We start from the raw sequence: 20,821 nt of genomic DNA, 5'->3' as shown, positions 1-20,821 counted from the left end.
TCACATTATATCCATGACACCATCTCCAATACTATTCCAAACTCGTCTCCTCTCCAAGATTGCTAAACATCCTCTGGAAATATTTCCTCGATTATTTCCTACCAAAATAGAATAAACAACTACTCTGAATAACATACTTTATGCTCGAGTCCTACACACAAAGTTCTATATTTGACATTTCCATTATTTCTACAATACTCGGCAAAATTTTTTTAATATATAAATTTTATTAATTACATTTCATTATGTGACAGTTTCATAGGCTCTGGGGATGCCCCAACCCCTCCCTGTACCCTCCCCCCATGGTGGATTGCTCCACCTTGTTGCTGTATTACATTTTTTTTTTTTTTGGATTACATTGCATTATGTGTCATGGTTTTATAGGCCCTGTGATTCTCCCCCCACCACCATAGTGTATTCCTCCACCTTGTTGCAACACCACAGATCAAATTCAGTTGAGATTCTTTCATTGCGTGCATCTAGCAGGCAAGAAGTCCCGCATCTTATTGTCTAGAAAAGCTCATCAGTTTCTTGGGAGGGGCTCTGATGGAGGAGCCTAGGCAACTCCCATGCAGGACACAGACCCTGCAGGTAAGCGCAAGAAGCACGGAAGGGAACAGCCAAGAGGTCATGGAAAGAATCCCACAGGCATACATTTGGCATGGGTTGGGGCAGACCAGGCTGAACCAGTTTACGTCATCCACTGACAAATCCGAGTACCAGAACAGAGTGTGGGTCAAGCCAGGTCCAGTCACGACAAAAGCAGTACACAACTTGAAATGTCAAGGTGAGGTTGCCTGTGCCAGATGTGACTGCAGCACCATATCAGCACACATGAGAACCAGGCAGGGAGGGGACAGAACCGGCTGGGGAATAAGGGGTGGTTCCCTTGCTGAACAGCTACTCCCACTGGAGAGTGTGAGATAGGATGGGAGTAGACCAGACTGGGCAGGGCAACGGCACCTGTGTGCCTCGTGTGGACCAGGCCAGGGAAAAACCAGGATGGGCTGATTGTCCCTACTGGTGCAATCTACAATTAGAGTGGGTGAGGGTTGTTAGGGCCTAACCACAGCAGAAGCTGGCACTGGGGGGCCAATTCAGTCAAATTAAACCACAGAACCACCTGAAGAGCGTACAATCTGGGAGTGGGAGGAAAAAAGGGGACACGCCCCCCTTGGCAAAAAATTTTTAATACTTTTTGGTGGCTGTTCTCTCTTAATCTGCATTTGGATAAGATTGGAAAAAAAAGTTTTCCATCCTAGATTAATGAGTAAGGTTCATTAAGTGGTATGTTATCTTAAGTAACAACCTAAAATAATCTAGACCCTTGATTTATAGATTAGCCAACACTAAGCCCTATCTCCTTGCTTTCCAATCACTGAAGTCAGGAAATACTGGTATTTTTAAGTTATGTAATAATGTCTTACACTGGGATGTACTGACACCAAACCTAACTTCTTAGGATTTTAAATACCTGACCTTGGAGAAAGGCTGAGAAACTGCTCTGAATGAGGACAACGAATGGGCAGATTCACTCAATGCTCAGCTAGTTGCTTAATTTTCACTGGAAATAAAGAATATAGTAACAGACTACTGACATTCACAGATTTTGTTAATGGCCAAATGTTGCTGTAGCTAATTTTATTTTACAGCCACTTATTTGAATTCAGTCATTTATTGGAATGGTTGAATTTGAGAAAAAGAGAAAAATGCAGAAAAAGGGATGGGGGCAGCATGGTAGGCTATTGGATAAATCCTTGCATTGCAAACCCAGGGTCCCAAATGAATGCCGGTTCATATCCCAGCTGCTCCACTTCCCATCCAGCTCCCTGCCTGTAGACTGGGAAAGCCTAAATACAGGATGACTTAAAGCCTTTGGACCCTGCACCCAGAGGGGAGAGTGAGAAGAAACTGCTGGCTGCTGGCTTCAGACTGGCTCAGCTGTGCCTCTTGTGGCCATTTGTGGAGTGAACCAGTGGACGAAAGATCTCTCTGTATGCTCTCAGTAAATCTCACTTTCCAACAGAAATAAATAAAAAAAAAAAAAGAAGAAGAAGAAGAAGAAAAGAAAAGAAGCGAAGTGAAGAAAAAGGGAAAAAAGAAAAGGGGGAGATGATGAGAAGAAAGGGGAGCAGGGAGAGTCAAATTTTCCATTTGTTGATTCATTCCCCAAAAGACTACAACAAGCCAGGGATTGTGCTCATATGAGAATCCGTGCTGCAGTTGATGGATGTGGCACAAGAATACAGGTCCATATAACATTATCTAAACACCAAGCAAAACACTGGGCCCAGAGAGGTAGCCTAGTGGCTAAAGTCCCTGTCTTGTGCGCCAGGATACCATATTGGCACTGCTTCCAATCCCACCAATCGTGCTTCCCATTCAGCTCCCTGCTTGTGGTCTGGAAAAGCAATCGCGGATGGCCCAAACCTTAGGATCGACACACCCATGGGGAAGACCTGGAAGAAGCTCCAGGTTCCTGGCTTCAGACTGGTTCAGCTCCAGCCATTGCGGCCACTAGGGGAGTGAATCAACAGAAGGAAGATCTTCCTCTCTGTATATCTGACTTTCCAATAAAAATAAAATCAATATTAAAAAAAAACACTGACTGCATTTTAGATGTAAGATATACATAACTATAGCTTAGATTTTAAAAGTACACTGTTGCTCGTGCGAGAGCTAAACAGGATGTGGGACAGACTTGACAAGCCTGCGGTGTGTACTGGCAAGCATGGGAACCAGGGTAGGGGGCAGAACTGGTGGGGGTTATGGGGAGTCGCCCCAACTAGGCTGCAGCTCCAACCGGTTTGCGTGAGGACCCAGTATGGAGTGGGCAGGATCGAACTGGACTACAACACCTGCTGGTTCATGAGGAAGACAGGGCTGGAAACAGAACAAACCCAGCAATCCCAACGACCAGCCTATGCTTAAGCTGATTGGTGTGACGGACGGTGTCAGACTCTGTACTAGCAAAATCGTGCAAGAATCAGGCCTGGGATCATCTCAGACGAAGTTTCTTTGGAGATCCCTCCAACTGAACTGCTGATCTTAGAACCCCAACCATGAAGAGACTGTCAGCCAGTGGACTCTGAATAGGGCTCATTGCGATTGGAACTGAGATTGGCAGCAATCCGGAACTGATGAACTATCAAAACTGTATGAGCAGGACCCTCAGAGCGCGCCTCCCGTTGGGGATGTGGGATGGGTGGGAGGTTGGGTGGGGCTTTTCCCTTTGTTTTTTTTCCCCTGACCCCAGATACAGGGTAAAATGATATTGATGTGGAAACAATGGTATTACCCACTTTCACCCTTTAGCCCTTGACACTTTGTTCCCTAATCAACTAAGTAAGACTATCAAAAAATAATTTAAAAAAAAAAGTACAGTGTTGCTGCTGTCACAGATAAACTTGATAGTTATAAAACAACTTGTAAGGCAAACTGTGTTTCAGTTGAGGCAATGAAAAAAATTTTGTAAGTTTGCTGTGGGTCAGTTGATCAGTGATGTAAGCGAACCTTTTATTTGAACAGATGAAAAGAAAAATCAAGAAGCTAGAGAACGAACAATAAGAATCTATAAAAAAATCAGACTATGCAGTTAGTGCTTTTCTGTTTGAAGCTTGTAAACAAGAAATTTTTTGAAACTTGTTTTCTGTGTACCTACTGGGAAAAAACCTGGTCTTCATCTCATCTCTACAAAAACTTCTTTGTCAATAAAGATTGGCTTTCACAGGTTACAGACTTGATCACTACCCAGAATGATGTGGAAGCAATGCAGCCTTGACAAACTCAGTTCTGTTTCACCATAAACTGCTCTTCTTCCCTGACTGTGGACACACAGATCAATCCTCTTCTGTACAAGAATTTCTCAGTGAATTTTTCATTTATAACAAACAGCCACGTAAAGAAAAAAGCCTTAAGCATATCCTGTCACTTTTAGTTTAGAAGAAAATGCACTAATAAACTCTTACCCATGGGTCATCTTTGACAACAGGCAATCATATGCCAGCTCTTATTAAAGACCATTCATATCACTGCCCCCAAAATTTCCTTTAAAATTACCATCTTTTGTCTCCATGTAACAGGATGTCAGCTTTGAAAGTGCCAATGAGAGATAGGACCTGTCATGGTAGTTAATTCTCAGCACAGCTCAAACATTAGGACAGCTGACATCCAAAGGTATGTTTCTAGTTAACAATATTTATTTGGTGGTTATCTAGAGAAACAAGAAAATGTATTCCTTTAAATTGATTTTGAAATAAAACAGCCAGCAAAGGAAAACCTATACAAATTAAAGACTGCACAAACTAAAACATTGGGATGGGAGCAGCATTTAACTGAGCAGGTAAGATACCGTATCTTACTAGTGTCTGGCTAGTGTCCTGGCATTGGTCTGACTCCTGCTTCCTGCTAACCTAGACACTAGAAGGCAGCAATGACGGCCAAGTAATTGGCTTCCTCCTATCAGACCCAAGCAGAGTTCATGGTTCCCAGACATTATGAAGATTTGGGGAATAAAACAGAAGAGTTCTCCCTGTCTTTCTGCCTGGCACTTACTCTCTCTTTGCCTTCAAGATTTTTAATTTTTAAAAAATTTTACCTTTATTGGAAAATGACATTTTTTAAAAAAGATTTTATTATTATTGGAAAGCCGGATATACAGAGAGGAGGAGAGACAGAGAGGAAGATCTTCCATCTGATGATTCACTCCCCAAGTGAGCCGCAACGGGCTGATGCGTGCCGATCCGAAGCCGGGAACCAGGAACCTCTTCCAGGTCTCCCACGCGGGTGCAGGGTCCCAATGCATTGGGCCGTCCTCTCCTGCTTTCCCAGGCCACAAGCAGGGAGCTGGATGGGAAGTGGAGCTGCCGGGATTAGAACCGGCACCCATATGGGATCCTGGGGCTTTCAAGGCAAGGACTTTAGCCGCTAGGCCATGCCGCCGGGCCCAACTGGAAAATGACATTTACAAAGAGAAAGATCTTCAGTCTCCTTTATCACTCCCAGGTAGGTGTAACAGCCAGAGCCAACCCGACCTGAAACCAAGATCCGGGAGCTTCTTCTGGGTTTCCCCTGAGGCTGCAGGGTCCGAAAGCTTTGGGTTACCACCACTCCTTTCCCATGCCACAAGCAGGGAGCTGGAAAGGAAGTGGAGCAGCTGGGATATGAAATGGTGCCCATATGGGATGCTGGCTTATGCAAAGCAATGATTTACCCACTGAGCTACCATGCCAGGCCCAGATTTTGAAAACTTATAAAAAATAATGTATGATTGTTGTCTGGCAAATTGGTAGAGGATGGCCCAAAGTCGTAGGAACCAGTATCCATGTGGGTCACTGGGAAGAGGCTTCAAGGCTTTGGATTTTCTCAGCAATGCCCATTGTAACCACTTGAAGTGTAAACCAGCAGACAGAATGTTCTCACTGTCTCTCCTTTTTTCTGTAAATCTGACTTTCCAATAAAAATTAATAAATATTTTTTAAAATGATAAAAACAAAATATGATCATACATACAAAATTGACAAAACTATAAAAATACATTTTGACAATATTAGCAACCTTGGGCTAACACATTCAAATCAACATCATATTTTGAATCAACCCTTCTGTCACAGAAATCACCTGGGCAGCTCTTTCTCAAACGTAAGATCTCATCTTGAACAGGACTCATTCTTGTGTACCTTGATGCTTCTGACAAATGTCAGTACAGTTTGTCTGTCTGTTTCATTAGGATCTCACAAATTTTTCCTTAAAACGTGTTCCAGGAGCTGGTACAGGGCACATCAGGCTAATCACCTGCCTTTTAACGCCAGCATCCCATAGGGGTGCTAGTTTGTGTCTTAGCTGCAAGATCCACTTCTGATCCAGCTCTCAGCTTATGGCCTGGCAAAGCAGTGGAGGATGGCCTAAGGCCTTGAGACCCTGCACCTACATGGGAGACCCAGACAAAGCTTCTGGCTCCTAGCTAGGGATCAGCTCAGCTGTGATCACTGTGACCATCTGGGGAGTGAACAGATGGAGGATCCCTGTCTCCTCTTCTGTCTTTGTAAAAGTCTGTCTTTCAAATGAAACTAAATATATCTTTTTAAAAAGTTCCAAAATTTAACATTATTTTCACTTATGACAATTAATTACAATTTAAAAGTAGTTTTAAAAGTATTTTTTTTCTTTTTAATATTCGTGGCTAAGTCTAATTTTAATTGTACTTTTACAAAACTATAGCAGTACCTGGAATACAATATTGTTCGGTAAACTTCAAATGACTGTAAAGTGTTTTTGCATTTATGCATACTTTCCGGAGGTTAATATATGTAGTTATTACTACATCATAAACCCTCCATTCCTCTAGTAATACAGGAATACTAAAAATATTTTAGCAGTATTAATTTTCTTAAATTCAAACATGAACCAGGATTCATAAACATGCATTACCACATTTTCTTATGAATAAAATTTACAGTTTTAGACGGTAATAGAACCTTTACCTGGATCTCACCTCCCTAAGGCTTTAAAAAATAAAAGTAGTATCTACAAAATTGTCTTAAACAGAAAGAGCTAGATACTATATGGAAACTAGATGGTGGAAGCATGGAATAAGGTATTTTAATAGGATTATCCCCTCTAGAGCCTTATAATTACCAGTTTGGTAAAAAAAAAAAAAAAAAAAAAAAAAAACACTTGCTGGAAAATTGATAGATCAGCTTTATAGTATGGTTTTAATTGGACCTTAAGAAATCATCAAAACTTCAAACGATGTGGTCTTTACGGTAACTTAGAGTGAAGACCACTGTGGTTTAAAAATCAATCAAATGACCTACAGTTTCTTTTGTTCTAGTAGAGCCATGCAATTTCATGCAATGAAAACAATTCACTTTACCTCTCACAATCAGTTGAGCAAAATTGGATACACCCGAACCTCGTTCTGACTGAGTTACACAGCGATACAAATCCTGGTCAGTTTTTGTCACTTCTTGTAATCTAAAGGAAGCAGCAAATCTTCTGTGATTGATGTTCTTAGTCTGGGCTACCGGTATATCTTCTCCATTTCGTCTCTGCAAACAGAAACCAATCTTTAAAACCAGATTCTTAACCTCACCATAAATCTAGGGCATCTAAGCAAGCAGTATCTGTGATGAATTTTTCTTGTGGAATAAGAAACCAAATATGTATGTAGAGTCACAAATTTTTAAAAATGCAATTTAATCGGGAATAAGATTTGATATGGTATGTTATCCTTGAATATAGGGCAAACACTTAGTTTTCCACAAAATTACTACTACATTCAAGTAAATTGTCAGGAAAGTTAAAGATTCCAGGACAAATGACTCACTGCCCTGTTGCCCCAGAGATAAGTACAAACTTCAAAAATGCCTTCTGTGCATGGCATATGCTAAATGTAACACGTTTATACCCACCTGTGTACCAAGTACCTGAGCTATGCATTTATGAATGTCCAAAGGACAATGAAATATATAGTACCTCATACTCAATGCTGAATTTGTACTATTATCAGTACTGGTATGAATGGCAACCAATTTATACATTTTAGAAGCAGTAATCTAAAAAGTCTACAAATCACAACCATACCTGTCCACACTAAAAATAAAATATTAGCTAGCATATTGATATTATCGGAATATTTTACAGAAGATCAATATATATTGGCTATGAAGGAATGATTAAAAAATGCAACCATAATAAAATTTCTTTTATATGTTAAAAAATCATAAAGCAACAAAAACAATCCACAAAATGTGATAGGATATTTGTCAAAGAAATAGACATCAAATGATAAACAGCCAGAATATGAAAAGATCTTAGTTTAATAAGAATGAAGATAACCCAATTAAAATGGACAGGCAATAAAAAGGAAAAAAATGTATGTCTAACAACCATGAAAGCAAATTGTGAACTTAAATTTTACAACTTCAGTGTGTCAAAGACAAATACACGGTGAAAGAAAAGCAAAACTATGAGAACTGGTGTAAGTAGCCTGATATTCTTCCACACTATTTGCAATACTATTTCATAAAACTAAACAGAAACAAAATGATAAAATTACCGATATAAAGTGGAAAGGCTGATAGTGATTTTAGAAGATGATGCTACTACTGGTAAAGTTGAGGATGTTCAATCCTCAGAGCAAACCAATTCCTTTTCCAAATTTCTGCATTAGAATCACTCTTATATCCAGCAGTTAGGAGCAAGTGGAATTTAGAATCGTAACATGAGCCCAGATTTCTAAGTAGTGAATTCTAATTCATATTTTATTCATTCAGTAACTACAGAAACAGGTAAACTACGCAACCTCAGATGAAGAGCACACTGAGAAAATGTGAATCAGTTCCACAATGAAAAGGGCACAGTGCTGGCCTGTGGGGTTGTTCCCTTTCCCTTGCCTGGTACTCACTGACTTGTAGCCTTCTATTGACCACTATTACATGAAAATAAGTACAGCTCTAAAAATCAGCTAATAAAAATAATATCCTTTAGATAAAATTTCAAACATGAATTCAAAATGTCACAAAATAAGTCAGAGTATTAGCCATATTAATGGCTACTTTACTGTTCTACTTTGGATTAGATTTTCAGGGAGGGAGGAGTCACGCTATTACCTTAAAAATTGAATTCTAAAATCAACCGTCCTTCACCATATTTGAAATAATATATAAGCATATACATATGTGTATATAGATCACATAAAACATATCTACAGTCTTGATTACAATCTTATCACTTTTTATTCTTACACTATTTTGTTCATTCTTTTCTGCTCATCCACCCATTCCATGATTTTTACACCAAGAACTCTCGTCCACTCTCCTAACTAATGAAAAGAAAAAGCAGCATGCCTTCAATAGCAGCTTGTATTATGATACACACACCTACAAAATCAGCCCAAGTATTCCTGAAAATTTCAGCCTATGTTTTTACAATTAGTCTGTCACTTCCTCATAATGTCTCTGACTGGAAGAAAGCATCACCACTCCCCTTTGTACAGGATCTGGTTTTGTCTTCCTCCAACCTACCTCCACCAGTACTGACAGCCTTTGTCACCATTCACCCTCATATTTACACTCTTCCACTTGTTTTGCAAGACTAGCTAATCCCTCCAACCTGCTCTTGCTGTTGGATTCTCTCACATCCTCATATAACCACCCAAGACTTTTAACAATATGCCTTTAAAATCCCTTCTCTTGGCTTCAGCACCATAGAGTAACGGTTAAGGTCCTCGCCTTGAACGCTCCAGGATCCCATAGGAGCACCAGTTCTAACCCCGGCAGCTCCACTTGCCATCCAGCTCCCTGCTTGTGGCCTGGGAAAGCAGTTGAGGATGCCCAAATTGGGACTCTGCACCTGTGTGGGAGACCTGGAAAGAAATTCCCGGCTCATGGCTTCAGATCGGCGCAGCACCAGCCGTTGTGGCCGCTTGGGGAGTGAATCATCGGACAGAAGTTCTTCTTTTCTGCCTCTCCTCCTCTCTGTACATCTGCCTTTCCAATAAATAAGTAAGTAAGTAAATAAATAAATAAATAAATAATCTTTTTATTAAAAAAGATAAGAAAATCCCTCCTCTTGTGAAGAGATCATGAATACTGTTAATATTTGCATTTGAACATATGATTGCATTTGTTCATCTTCACTACACTGTTCTTATAATACAACACATTCAAGGGAGAACATGTTTTCTTGTAACACCGCATATGCTCATTCTAAGAGATACACTAGTAGCATTCCTGTTCCTATGGTGCGGACTAAACTTCTATTCTGCCACCCAACCATCACTCTGAAATTTCCATTAAGTACAAATATTATTCCAAGTTGCTGGGATTATCTGCAAACCAAATTATCCTCATATATCCTAGTCCTAACACCTTCAAAGACCCCAAATTCACACTCAAGTGAAGTAGTACAGTGTCTTTTCCTGCATGGAAAAATTCAAATCCCTATTCTGTGATAGCATCTCCTAGAATTTTAGCTGCCCACATGATTCTTTCCCCAAAACATTCAATCATCTGCATGGTCAGTAAGGTCCCACTTTCTGGTCATTTATTTTATAACCTGTTATTTCACAAGGGTTTTCATCAGTCTAATACAATTCTGGATTATCCTAAATTTCTGTTATATATGCACTGCCAATTTCTTTAAACCTATTTTAAAACTACTTTCTTTCAAATCAGTCATTTGTTTGCCATGAAAAATCTATGTTAACCAAAAAGACATATTCCGTGTGATTTTCATAATGATGCCATCATTTATGCCTGGCATTTGCATCCATCAGCCAAGAGAGACAGTTTCATTTCAACTATTGCTCCATGTGCCATAAGTAATATAAAAGGCCAAAACTGGAGTGGGCAGATGGATTCATGTTTAAGATATCCCGTGGAATTCCTGTATCTTCAGTTGGAGAGGCTAAATTGAGAAACAGTTGCTTCACTTCCAATTTTGCTTCTTGCTGACATGTACTTTGGTAGAAAACAGATTATAGATCAAACACTTAATTTTCTCACTGGGGAGGCCTGAATTGAGTTTTGGGCTCCCAGCTTTGGTCTGCTCCAACACTGGCTGTTCCCAGCTCTCCTTCCGTTCCTCCATTTCTCTCTCCTTCCAAGCCACTACAGCCATCAGGAGAGCAAATGGGAGATTATTCATTCTCTCTCTCTCTCTCTCTCTCTCTTTCTCTCTCTCTCTGTCACAAACACACACACGTTCCTTCCTCCCACCCTTTCCCCCCCATGACTCTGCCTTTCAAACAGGCTGTACGTAGTCTATCAATAGTAACGCTAACACTCAAAACCAGATTTGATGACACATTATCCAGGAGCATTTTCTCCACACTAAATCAAAGATCCTTATTATATTTTTTTATCAAAAGTCTAAATCAGTGCATTCAATATTTGCTATTGAGCCTCAAAGAACTTTTTCAATGAGGCAATCTAATTTATTGCACTAAATGTAATTGTCTTTGCTCAAAATCTAGTATGACTACACATTACATCTAAAGGGCAGAGTCTACAGAACAGACATTATAGAAGACAAAGCCCCACATACTAGCTAGGTATTTACTGTGTACTTTCAATTCATCACAGTAGGTAGGCCATAAACAAGGATACTGGAAATAGTGGTAAATTTCTTTGTGTATCAGTGTATGCATAAATTATCTGCATAATTATTTTGTATATAATTATTTCTGTATGAATAGGATAAAAGTTGTTACATAAAATTACATAATTTTTAAAGTTCCAGGAACACAGAATTAAAACATCAGGTTTATTCTATTGAAAAACAAGTTTAAACCTATGCATAGTTTTTATATCATACATATTATCCATGAATTATCAGAAGATTGTTCATATGCACAAATTTTAAATTGAATCTTAAAATTATAGGGTCCAAGTATGGAAATTAAGCCATTTGGTTATCACTACTCCCTTTTTCCTTTCAGATACATCTCATGCTTTTTTAATTTGAATTTGTCACTTAGCAAGAGAAAACTGAGCAAAGCACTGCAAATCCTGAGTGTCATTACTCTTCTATTAAACTTCAAGAACTTCATAACACAAGTTGCATTCAGTGTTTACACGACAGGTTCAACTTCTGTCATAAAGCAGGATAGCTGCAAACGAGGCTGATTTTTCATTGTCTGTTCCAAGCATTCTATTAATCAAATACATTAATGGTGACATGTTTTGAAATGGGTGTGTGTGCTTGTTCTGGCAAGGATAGATGACAGAAATAGGCTATTTCTAGCTACGTTTCATCATTTCCAAAAAGACATCCATGAAAGTGGCTTTCCTTTTCTTTTTCTCCATGTCATGGCTAAAAATGAAAGAGCCTACTTGTCACATGTTAGGGAACGATTGAAGAGAAAGGCTGATGTACTAAGGAGAGCACACAGGAAGAAAGAAACACGTTCATGATCAAGTCTTTAAGACTGTGTCATCGACTCTCAGAAACCCTTGTCTGAACAATTCCTGTTAAGTGAAATAATATTTACTGTTTTCTGCTACATTCGGTTTCCAAGTATCCCTAAGAGGAAAGACCGAAACAGTTAAAATATGACACAGTTTATTCGGCTTCTCCTTTCAAACCTTGAGGGATAAAACTAATCCGATTTAGTTTTAAATTAAATAATGTAGCACTTAGAACACTTGCAGAGATCATTTCACTCTATTGACTTAAAGAAAAGATTGAATTATATTTATTGTTTAACTTATTTTTCACTGTCTTTTCTGGGCACACAATTACATGTAACTCCATCATCTTCATACAATTATAAGACCAGGGAAGAAACAATTTTCTTATGTTTAATATTTAATTCCCTGTTGTAAACATCAAGGAGACTGCCTATGGGTGGTCAATACACATCTTTTTCCTTTTTTGAAATTAATCCCAAGTGAATTTGTATGAAAACAGCTAAGTTGAAATGAATCATATAGCAACCGACTGAATTAATCCCAAGAACCTAAGGTTGCATATAAGTATTTGCTTGTTATAATAAACTTGCTTGAATTTCTATTTGCATTGTGAGATAATGATCATTGCCAACATCATCACCAATATTACCATAGGAACAATAAATTAATGAATTTCAACAGCATTAGAGGTATCATAGGAATGTAAAAGTTTTAGAAATGTTCAATTTCTACAACTAAAAAAAACGGTGGCTTTGAGAAAATACTCATTCATATCAACCAGAAATTATTTATTTGCATAAATGACACACCTTAGGAGAAGATAGCGTTCTTCTATTGAAAATTACACTATTATGACAATATATAGACTATCTGTTAATAGAAGCAGGGTAAATGATATTTCACATTAAGAAAATTAGGTATGAAATACTATAATTCTCATTAAAAGCAGTATAAAATAGTGCTGTGAATAGCAAATTTCTGGAAATGAGATCATTAACTGTAACAAAAACAGAGTCGGCTACCAAATAAGAAAAGAGTTTGATTGCAGGAAACATAGGCATCTGTGTAATCCAACAAGGACAAGGTGACCAGTAAGGGAAGCCCGGCAGGAATCGGAGGCATAATGGACAGAACCAGGCTGAGAGAAACGACACTCAGGATTCCAGTACAGAAGTGACCATTTATGGTCTCAAATCTCTGTTTTTATCTTTCCCTGGGGATTGAAAAAAAAAAAAAACCTGCATCTGGTTGTTTAAATACTGTGAGAATATTAGGTAAGTGTAAAAACATTCATCCAGATAACACTAATATTCTGAAACAAGGATAAAAATTGTATCTAACCAGAAAATCTATGTTGTAAATCTGATGGTCTTCTGATATCTCAGTTCAGTATATTACACTCCATAGTTGTTCAAACACAAAACTAGGTGTCCCAGTGAAATTATGTTGAAGATATGCTTGTAGGCTGTAAAAAGTGAATGAACCTATCACAAACAATCTTGCTGAACTTGGAGTCTGTCTGCTGAAAGGCCTCAGGGGCAGAGGTGAGGCTACTTTGAAGAAGCAAACAGCAGCATCAACCTAATCATGGCTCCTCCAATCTGCTCTTCCTAAGGAATGCCCTAAAGATGTCAGATACGCCTTGCCAACCCCCACATTCAAGTAAACAGATACCCTGAGATAGAGTTCCTAATTTTTATGTGATATTTGAACAACCATGAAAAAAATCTGCTTTATCGATGAGCTTTCTAGTTGAGTTCTGTATACTCTGGACTTTTCCATATGACCACATCTCTGACTGCAGTTCCTGCGACGGAGCCAAACCTGTTAAATAACATGTTGAAATAAAACAAAAAGTAATGACATAATGACAGCATGTGTATATGTATATTCAAAAGCTACATGCTGACAACAGAGTGAAGATACAAATACTGAAAACATCATTCAATAAAATTTTCTAAACCTTACATTATGTCACCGACAACCAAGATATTTGTGAGGGAAAAAAATATGGTAATTGACGATCTCTTAAACAAATTAAGTGCAAAACCTAAACCTTAAATTAGAAACATCAATAATTCACTACACATTTTATTCTACATATAAGTGTGTATTTTTTAAATGTATTCACTGAAATGTCAAGCAATGAGTATCTATCAGCATCCACACTACAGTCTTGAAATACAATTTCCCACCTACAACAAACTAAAGGGAAAAAAAAGATTGATTTCAGATCTTGGGGAGAAAACGAAATATCTCACAACAGCAAGCATCAACAAAGGTCTGTCAGACTATGAAGTTCATGTCAAAACGAATCACGAGCCACACTCAAGCAGTGGACAAAGATGGGACAATTTGAATACTTTCAATAGTATCAACTGCGATGATCGAAGTCGGTTACATTTTTACACCAATGAGATCATAATGACAATTTAAAAAATCAGTTTATGTATGAGATTTTAGAGAATCAATTCATTCTATGAAAACCAGCATATAAAGCACAAATCAGAACGTTTATTCTCCCTTATCCTTATCTCCTAAGCAAATATAAAAGAAATAAAGAAGAAGTAATAGAATATCATAAAATGCAACTTTCTGAGAAGGGGACAGGTAGTAAGTAGCAGCTGTTGCTGCCAAGATCACAACAAGAAAGGCCAGGTATTTCTGTGCTCCTCATAATGACACGAAGTGTTACCTGTACTACTGCTGAAAGATCAAATATCATTGATTCTCACTGCCTATTTTTAGGAATACAAGGAGGGAAACCTGGTGAACTGAAGAAAGCATTATTATGCAGTCAGCACAAAGCCAGGTGTCACATAACCTAGTTTTCTCAACAAACTGCAATGCAATAAGAGCATAAAACCAACATCAGAAACACATTAAAATTACAGTTACTGTTTCAACTAGATAAGATTAAAGTGTCATACGGTGAGATACATCTGTGAGTGAAGAACACTTACAAGGGTTATATGTCATAGCAGCCGGTAAATGTAGAGGAAGAAGAAAGTTCACTTCTATCTGCCGTGGAGCATGTACAAGCAAAAGAAGCCTCTGTAATGGCCGGCAGAGCTTTCTTTATGACAAGTGTGGGCTCAGAATTTTTTTCCAATCATAATAATTTTTACATATGTATGGATTTCTGCCAAAGCTTCATGTTCTGATGTTAATCATAGTAACTCAATGGGAAGATTGTACAGCATACAATCTGTGACATATCTGAAAAGACAGCTCTGCAAACACTATGAGAGCACATCATTCCTACATAGAAAGAGCAGCAAGTTGTTTTTTATAGATGTCAACAAGAAGAAACCCTTAAGCTTCAATGACCGTCAAGCTTTCACTACATTGCTCCAGGGACAGACAATGAAGGGAACGAACATTCTGTATAATATTCACTTAAATCAATTATATTGTCTAGAGACACTAACTCTAGTTTATGAATTATTAATAAAGCAAAAATGCGTAATACCATATAAGAAAGCCATATACACTCAGACAATATAACTTCAGTAGTACCTAGAAATCCTAAAAATGGGATACGATTAAATTTTCTGAAATTCACTGTTACATAAACATGCTCTCTTCAAAATGCCAGTAGATGGAGGTTGAACTTCCTAACCCATTACACAGGTCAACAATTTTACCTCCAGAACTATGAGCAGAATTCTTTATAACAAAGTCCTGATGGGATGATATAATGCCAGGAACTAGAATAAATCAATGGTTCAAGCAAAAACAGAACTAACAAGAGTGAATAGTTATTAGCCAGCAAATGGAGCACAGTCTCTTAAGTGGAGCAGAATTATTTGTGAACTAAGATATACACAGAAAACATCACAACAACTTCAACAGAGTATGAACAGGGAAAATTAGAAGTAACTAGATGGAAGGCTCTTATGTCATGGTCAGTTAAGGTCCAGAACAGTGTATAAGCGACAGGGTCCACATTTCTCTTACTTCTAGTGACCCACAGGTTAGGAAAAAGTCCACGCTGAAGAACAACAATCTTTCTGTAGCTTAATTGCCCTCGGATCCCAGCACCACCCAGAGGTTTAACTGGAGCACAAGCTTCAAATCATCTTAGTGACTTTCATTCAAGCTAAAAAGAGATGAAAGAATTGGAAAGGCCAACTCCTATTTCACTCTGATTTAGGGTCATTTAGATGTAATTAAAGACGTTGCAAGAAGGAATAAACAATGGTTTCTAAGGGACAGATTTGTTTCAAATTTAACATAAGGAAAAAAATCTCTTAGACTGACATTCTAGACTCGAGGAATTTCAGAAGCCTGTCCTTTAACACTCCAGTTACATCTTCCCAAATTCTGTAAACTGCTACCAACCAGATGCAAAATTCTGCCTTAATAATTGATAAAGTCTCTTAGGTCTCCTAAGTACTGATCCTCCCATTCTCTGGCATTATCCAGTCTCAGGATTTCACTGTGTGGTATCTGTAAACAGTCTCTTCCCCAGCTGTCTCAGTCTTGGTATGTTCCCTACTTTGCCCTGTAACATTAACTTCTACTTTCCATTATGAACCTTACCCTTCAGTAAGTTCATTCTCCTTATGTTTCTATTCCACTTCAATACAAACAGAGTTCAATTTGTGTCTTTAAAAATTAACAATCATGCACACATAATATTTTCCAGTCACACCCAAGGCCTCCATCATGTCTTCTCTAATGATTTCCCAAACATTTGGCCCACATCACGAACTGTCTTCTCTGAAGTATAGTTCTTACATTCCCACCAAGATCTCCTTACTCAGTTATAGACTCATTCCCCAGACATCCATGTATTATAAGAACAAATGGTCCTATTCCAAACCTCTCATAGGCATGAAGTTCCTCTCTATCTTTAGGAAGTGTTTGTTCTGTTTGGCACTTCAACTGATTGCAATTCTACTACCTCTTATAGAGTTCGCCATAGATTTCACTGTGTGTAAATTATAAAGTTCTTTCACGTAGACCTTTCATCTTGTGATTTCTGAACATGCAGCTTTAAACCATCAGTAATTATTTCTATACAGAATGAACCAGTTCCACAAAGAATGAATTAAACCCCTCTTGTATACGTCCCATATTTTAATGTTTTTAAGAATCTGTTAGTCATTCAGAGAACTCACGATATACCATTTCTCTAAAGCAATTTTTCACTTTTCGTCAAGTTTACTCAGTGTCCAGGTAATCATATATTACTTTTTCTTAATCTAATGTTTCAGAAGTATGTTAACTACTTTTAATGCCAATTATCTAGAAAATGTCACAATACTAACTCTAGGCATTAAAATACTTTGTTTCTTATTGAAAAAGTTTTTACTTTTTAAACAATATCTAATGTGAGCCGGGCAAATACTACACACGAAATGCTTGACTGCCTTTGCAATATTCCTCTAAAATCAGTTTATCATGAATTATCACTTTAAACGTTTAGGATAGCAGTATCTAGGCACAACTCAATGGCTTCAGAGAACTTTCATACGTTATAAAACCATGACATTTTTTGTAATTTTCCCTTAAAATAAATACTATTCAGAATAGTAAACTCTCTTGAAAATTATGGAATGAGTTTCTGAACCATTTATATCAGAGAAAATACCAGGAGGAAATACCATAGCATGTGAGCGTCACAATGTAGTTTGAGTATTCATTAAACGGCATTTGAAATGTGACACATTTAACCAGTTTCAACATTTGCATTTTCAAATTACACTGAATACTTAAAAAGTCATACTTTAATAGTTAATAAATATGAAAAAATTTGACTGAAAAAAAATTCTTACTAATAAATTTTAAGAAATTTGCTATTCAAATTTGACGCTGTAAACATAAACAACAGAAATGGTCAGGGCATGTGCCTAAACAGGTAAAGCACTAACTACTATGTTGCCCAAAGTTTTTCATCAGCTATTTTTAACAGTCCTCAGCTGACAACAGTTGGTACAACAAGAGGTCAGCCTCACTCTGGTTGTTTTTGAGAACAATTTGCATCTCATTTTACTAATTCCACTCTGCAATTATTCCTCTCAAGCCATTGCTTACATTATCTGTTGCTCCATAAGGAATGACATTTCCTTTGGCTGAGAAACTCGCTGTATCACACTACATTAGCAGCTCTGAGACTCATCAAGGGCAAAGCAGTGCCTGACTTTCTCCCTTGGCAGGCCCATGAGGAGGCACCTTGCCAACACCTACAGCGGAGGCTGACAGATTGGCTGAATTGCCACAGCTTTGATGGCAATCTGCACAGGATCACTAGTCACACATTCAACAGCATCACTGCAGTTCACCAAAACAAATGGTGCCACGAAATCTACGCACACAATTCTGTACTTCCAATAATTCCACTATCAAATTTCTCTGCCCAATTCAATGATGCCTATCTGCCAAGCTCTGTAATGATGGATGGAGTCATTAGCATTTTAGTTTCTACACTGAACCTGAAGCCAAAGCATATGGTGTGACAGATGTTCCACCAATGGGCTCTGTTTGATTTGTTGTGTAGATGCCCACTTACACTGGCCCTTCATGATAGTATACTAGTTTTTAAGTTATTCTATTATCCCTGCTTTAGTCCTTAAAATACTCAGTGTGTGCTTTCTTTTAGCTCAGCTGAAACTAATGTTTACAAATTACATCTAATCTCTTTCAGTGGACAAGATGAACAGAAACAAAAATAATGTTTAAAGGCCATTCCTACCTATGGCTTGATTAACACTGCTTTTGAGTTGAGCATTCACTAACATGTGTCATATATTCACTTTAGTTTGCCTTTTCTGCACAGATCTTACAACCATATCTTATGTACAACCATAGAGTCAACATCATAATCAAGATGCTGACATAGTAACAGGAAGATCCCACAGGCCGACTCCCCATCAATCCTTATCCCTCCACCCCCCTAGAGACAAGCACTCTTCTGATTTCTATCACTACATATTAGTTTTTGTTTCTTCTGGAACTCAAAACAAATGGAATTACACTGTATGCCCTCTTTTGTAACTGTCATGTTTCCAAAAATACAACACTGCTGAGACTCATCCATAAGGGTACATACATTCATTCTTTTTCATTGGTGAAAACATTTCATTGCTTCAATGAACCACCCATCATTCAATTATTGCCCTACCCCTAGACGTTTATGAACAAAACTGACAGATATTTTTGTGGGTATATCTTGAATCTTTCTTGTGAAGATATACATAGTGCTGTACCATGTTAGTTATATGCATATATATTTACTTTTTCCTACTCAGATTCAATGAGTACTTCAAAATGCTCATTGAAAATTATTAGTAAGCTTATTTTGATTTTAAAATCTTTTTAATTGCTGTATTGATGTTACACTCTTTTCTATAATTTTATTGAAAACATAATACTCTTATTTTCAGTAAAAGTTGCAATAAAATTGCAGTAATTTTATATACCCATAAACTGCACAGATTAATTATTATTTTTCCTGTAAAAACATGACACGTCTCAGGAATACTGCCCAAGTAGTTTTATTTCAGTTTAAAATATACCTTAAAATTTCATTTATGATCTTATTTTTTTTTTATAGCCTGTATATTGTCAGCTCTATTCACTACAAATTTTCTGGCACTGGGGTCGTTTCCAATTGAATTAAAATGGGATAGTTCTAAAATCTATTGTAACAGTTGAAAAATATAGGTTGATGTGGAAAAAACTGTATGGAATGTCTTGACAAAAATAATATATTTAGATCTACCATACTTCCTTGAACCATATAATAAAAATTCAATTTGGATGTTCTAAGATTGCTTTTATTCTATGTCTCTTTAAACCACATAAACATATCACAGAGTACATTTTAATAAACTATATTTCAAAAAGCCTCAATATTGTGTCATGTCCCTAGTTTCCTGCCAGTCAAGACACTGCGACAATTAGTCCTGTTGTTTCTGATACCATTACTTCATTCAGCATTTACAAACAAGTTGAGGTGGATTACACATGCTGCTATCACTTTCTTTATAGTTAGAGTTAATGATCTACTACAAAATTATGACCATGAAAACTGATTCATACAATAAATTATATAGGTTGACTCATACAAGAAAGAATACTCCATAGGCACTCGTTCTAGAACCACTTGATGTTATAAAACATTCTACAACATCCTGAGTTAACAAATTGTTTTTTTCCTCCGTTTTTCAACTTGCCAGAATTTTATGTCAGTTTCTTCAGTAACATCATTGAAACATGAGTCATAAACGAAAGAAAAGATAATTTATCTGCTAAATATATCTCCATACACATATATTAAATGACAAATATACATAGGTATTATGGTGAATATCTTTCGTAGAAATGTAGAGCATCTTTCCTTTAAGAAGGAAAATTAGTAGCTTTTCTAACTTTTGAGAAATTTCCCCATATTTAGAAATGTCTTATCAGTTGAAGTGAAATGCATGTAAAATATTTGGAAAACAAAAATTTCATCGCAATTCATTATTTCACCTGATCATGGCAAGACTGACTAGCAGCTACTTTACTATTCCATTGTTTCTTTGATTTTATGCAGTGAATGTTCTCAGAGTTGTCGCAATAAACAACCCTAATCAGATTTTTTTTAAAAGATTTATTTTATTTTTATTACAAAGTCAGATATACTGAGAGGAGGAGAGACAGAGAGGAAGTGGAGCTGCCGGGATTAGAACCAGCAGCCACATGGGATCAAGGCAAGGACCTTAGCCACCAGGCCATGCTGCCGAGCCCCCTAATCAGATATTTTAAGCAGTACTTGTCACACTGCCATTTAATTTTTAAGTATTTTTTCATAAAAAACAACATACCAATTTTACAATCTCCCATCAAACAAAAAGGTTTTCAACATATTAGAGAACCTCAAAAGTAATATTAAGGACCAAGCTTAACATCACAGA

General features: G+C 37.4%; 1 protein-coding gene across 4 annotated transcripts in view; it reads right to left on the bottom strand.

Annotated features, from left to right (window-relative positions):
* The window catches only part of PTPRK (protein tyrosine phosphatase receptor type K), a 543,822-nt gene that overhangs the window by 244,303 nt on the left and 278,698 nt on the right, over positions 1-20,821 (bottom strand). For all 4 annotated transcript variants that reach the window (XM_058676844.1, XM_058676903.1, XM_058676779.1 and 1 more), the window contains exon 6: positions 6,875-7,049. In XM_058676844.1, coding sequence (XP_058532827.1) covers positions 6,875-7,049 — 175 coding nt within the window. The remainder of the gene's footprint in view (positions 1-6,874; positions 7,050-20,821) is intronic.

The sequence above is a fragment of the Ochotona princeps genome, chromosome 1, assembly GCF_030435755.1.
Source record: "Ochotona princeps isolate mOchPri1 chromosome 1, mOchPri1.hap1, whole genome shotgun sequence".
Classification (NCBI taxonomy): domain Eukaryota; kingdom Metazoa; phylum Chordata; class Mammalia; order Lagomorpha; family Ochotonidae; genus Ochotona; species Ochotona princeps.
Note: the sequence above shows the minus strand (reverse complement) of the source record. Positions and strands in the feature narration are given on the sequence as shown.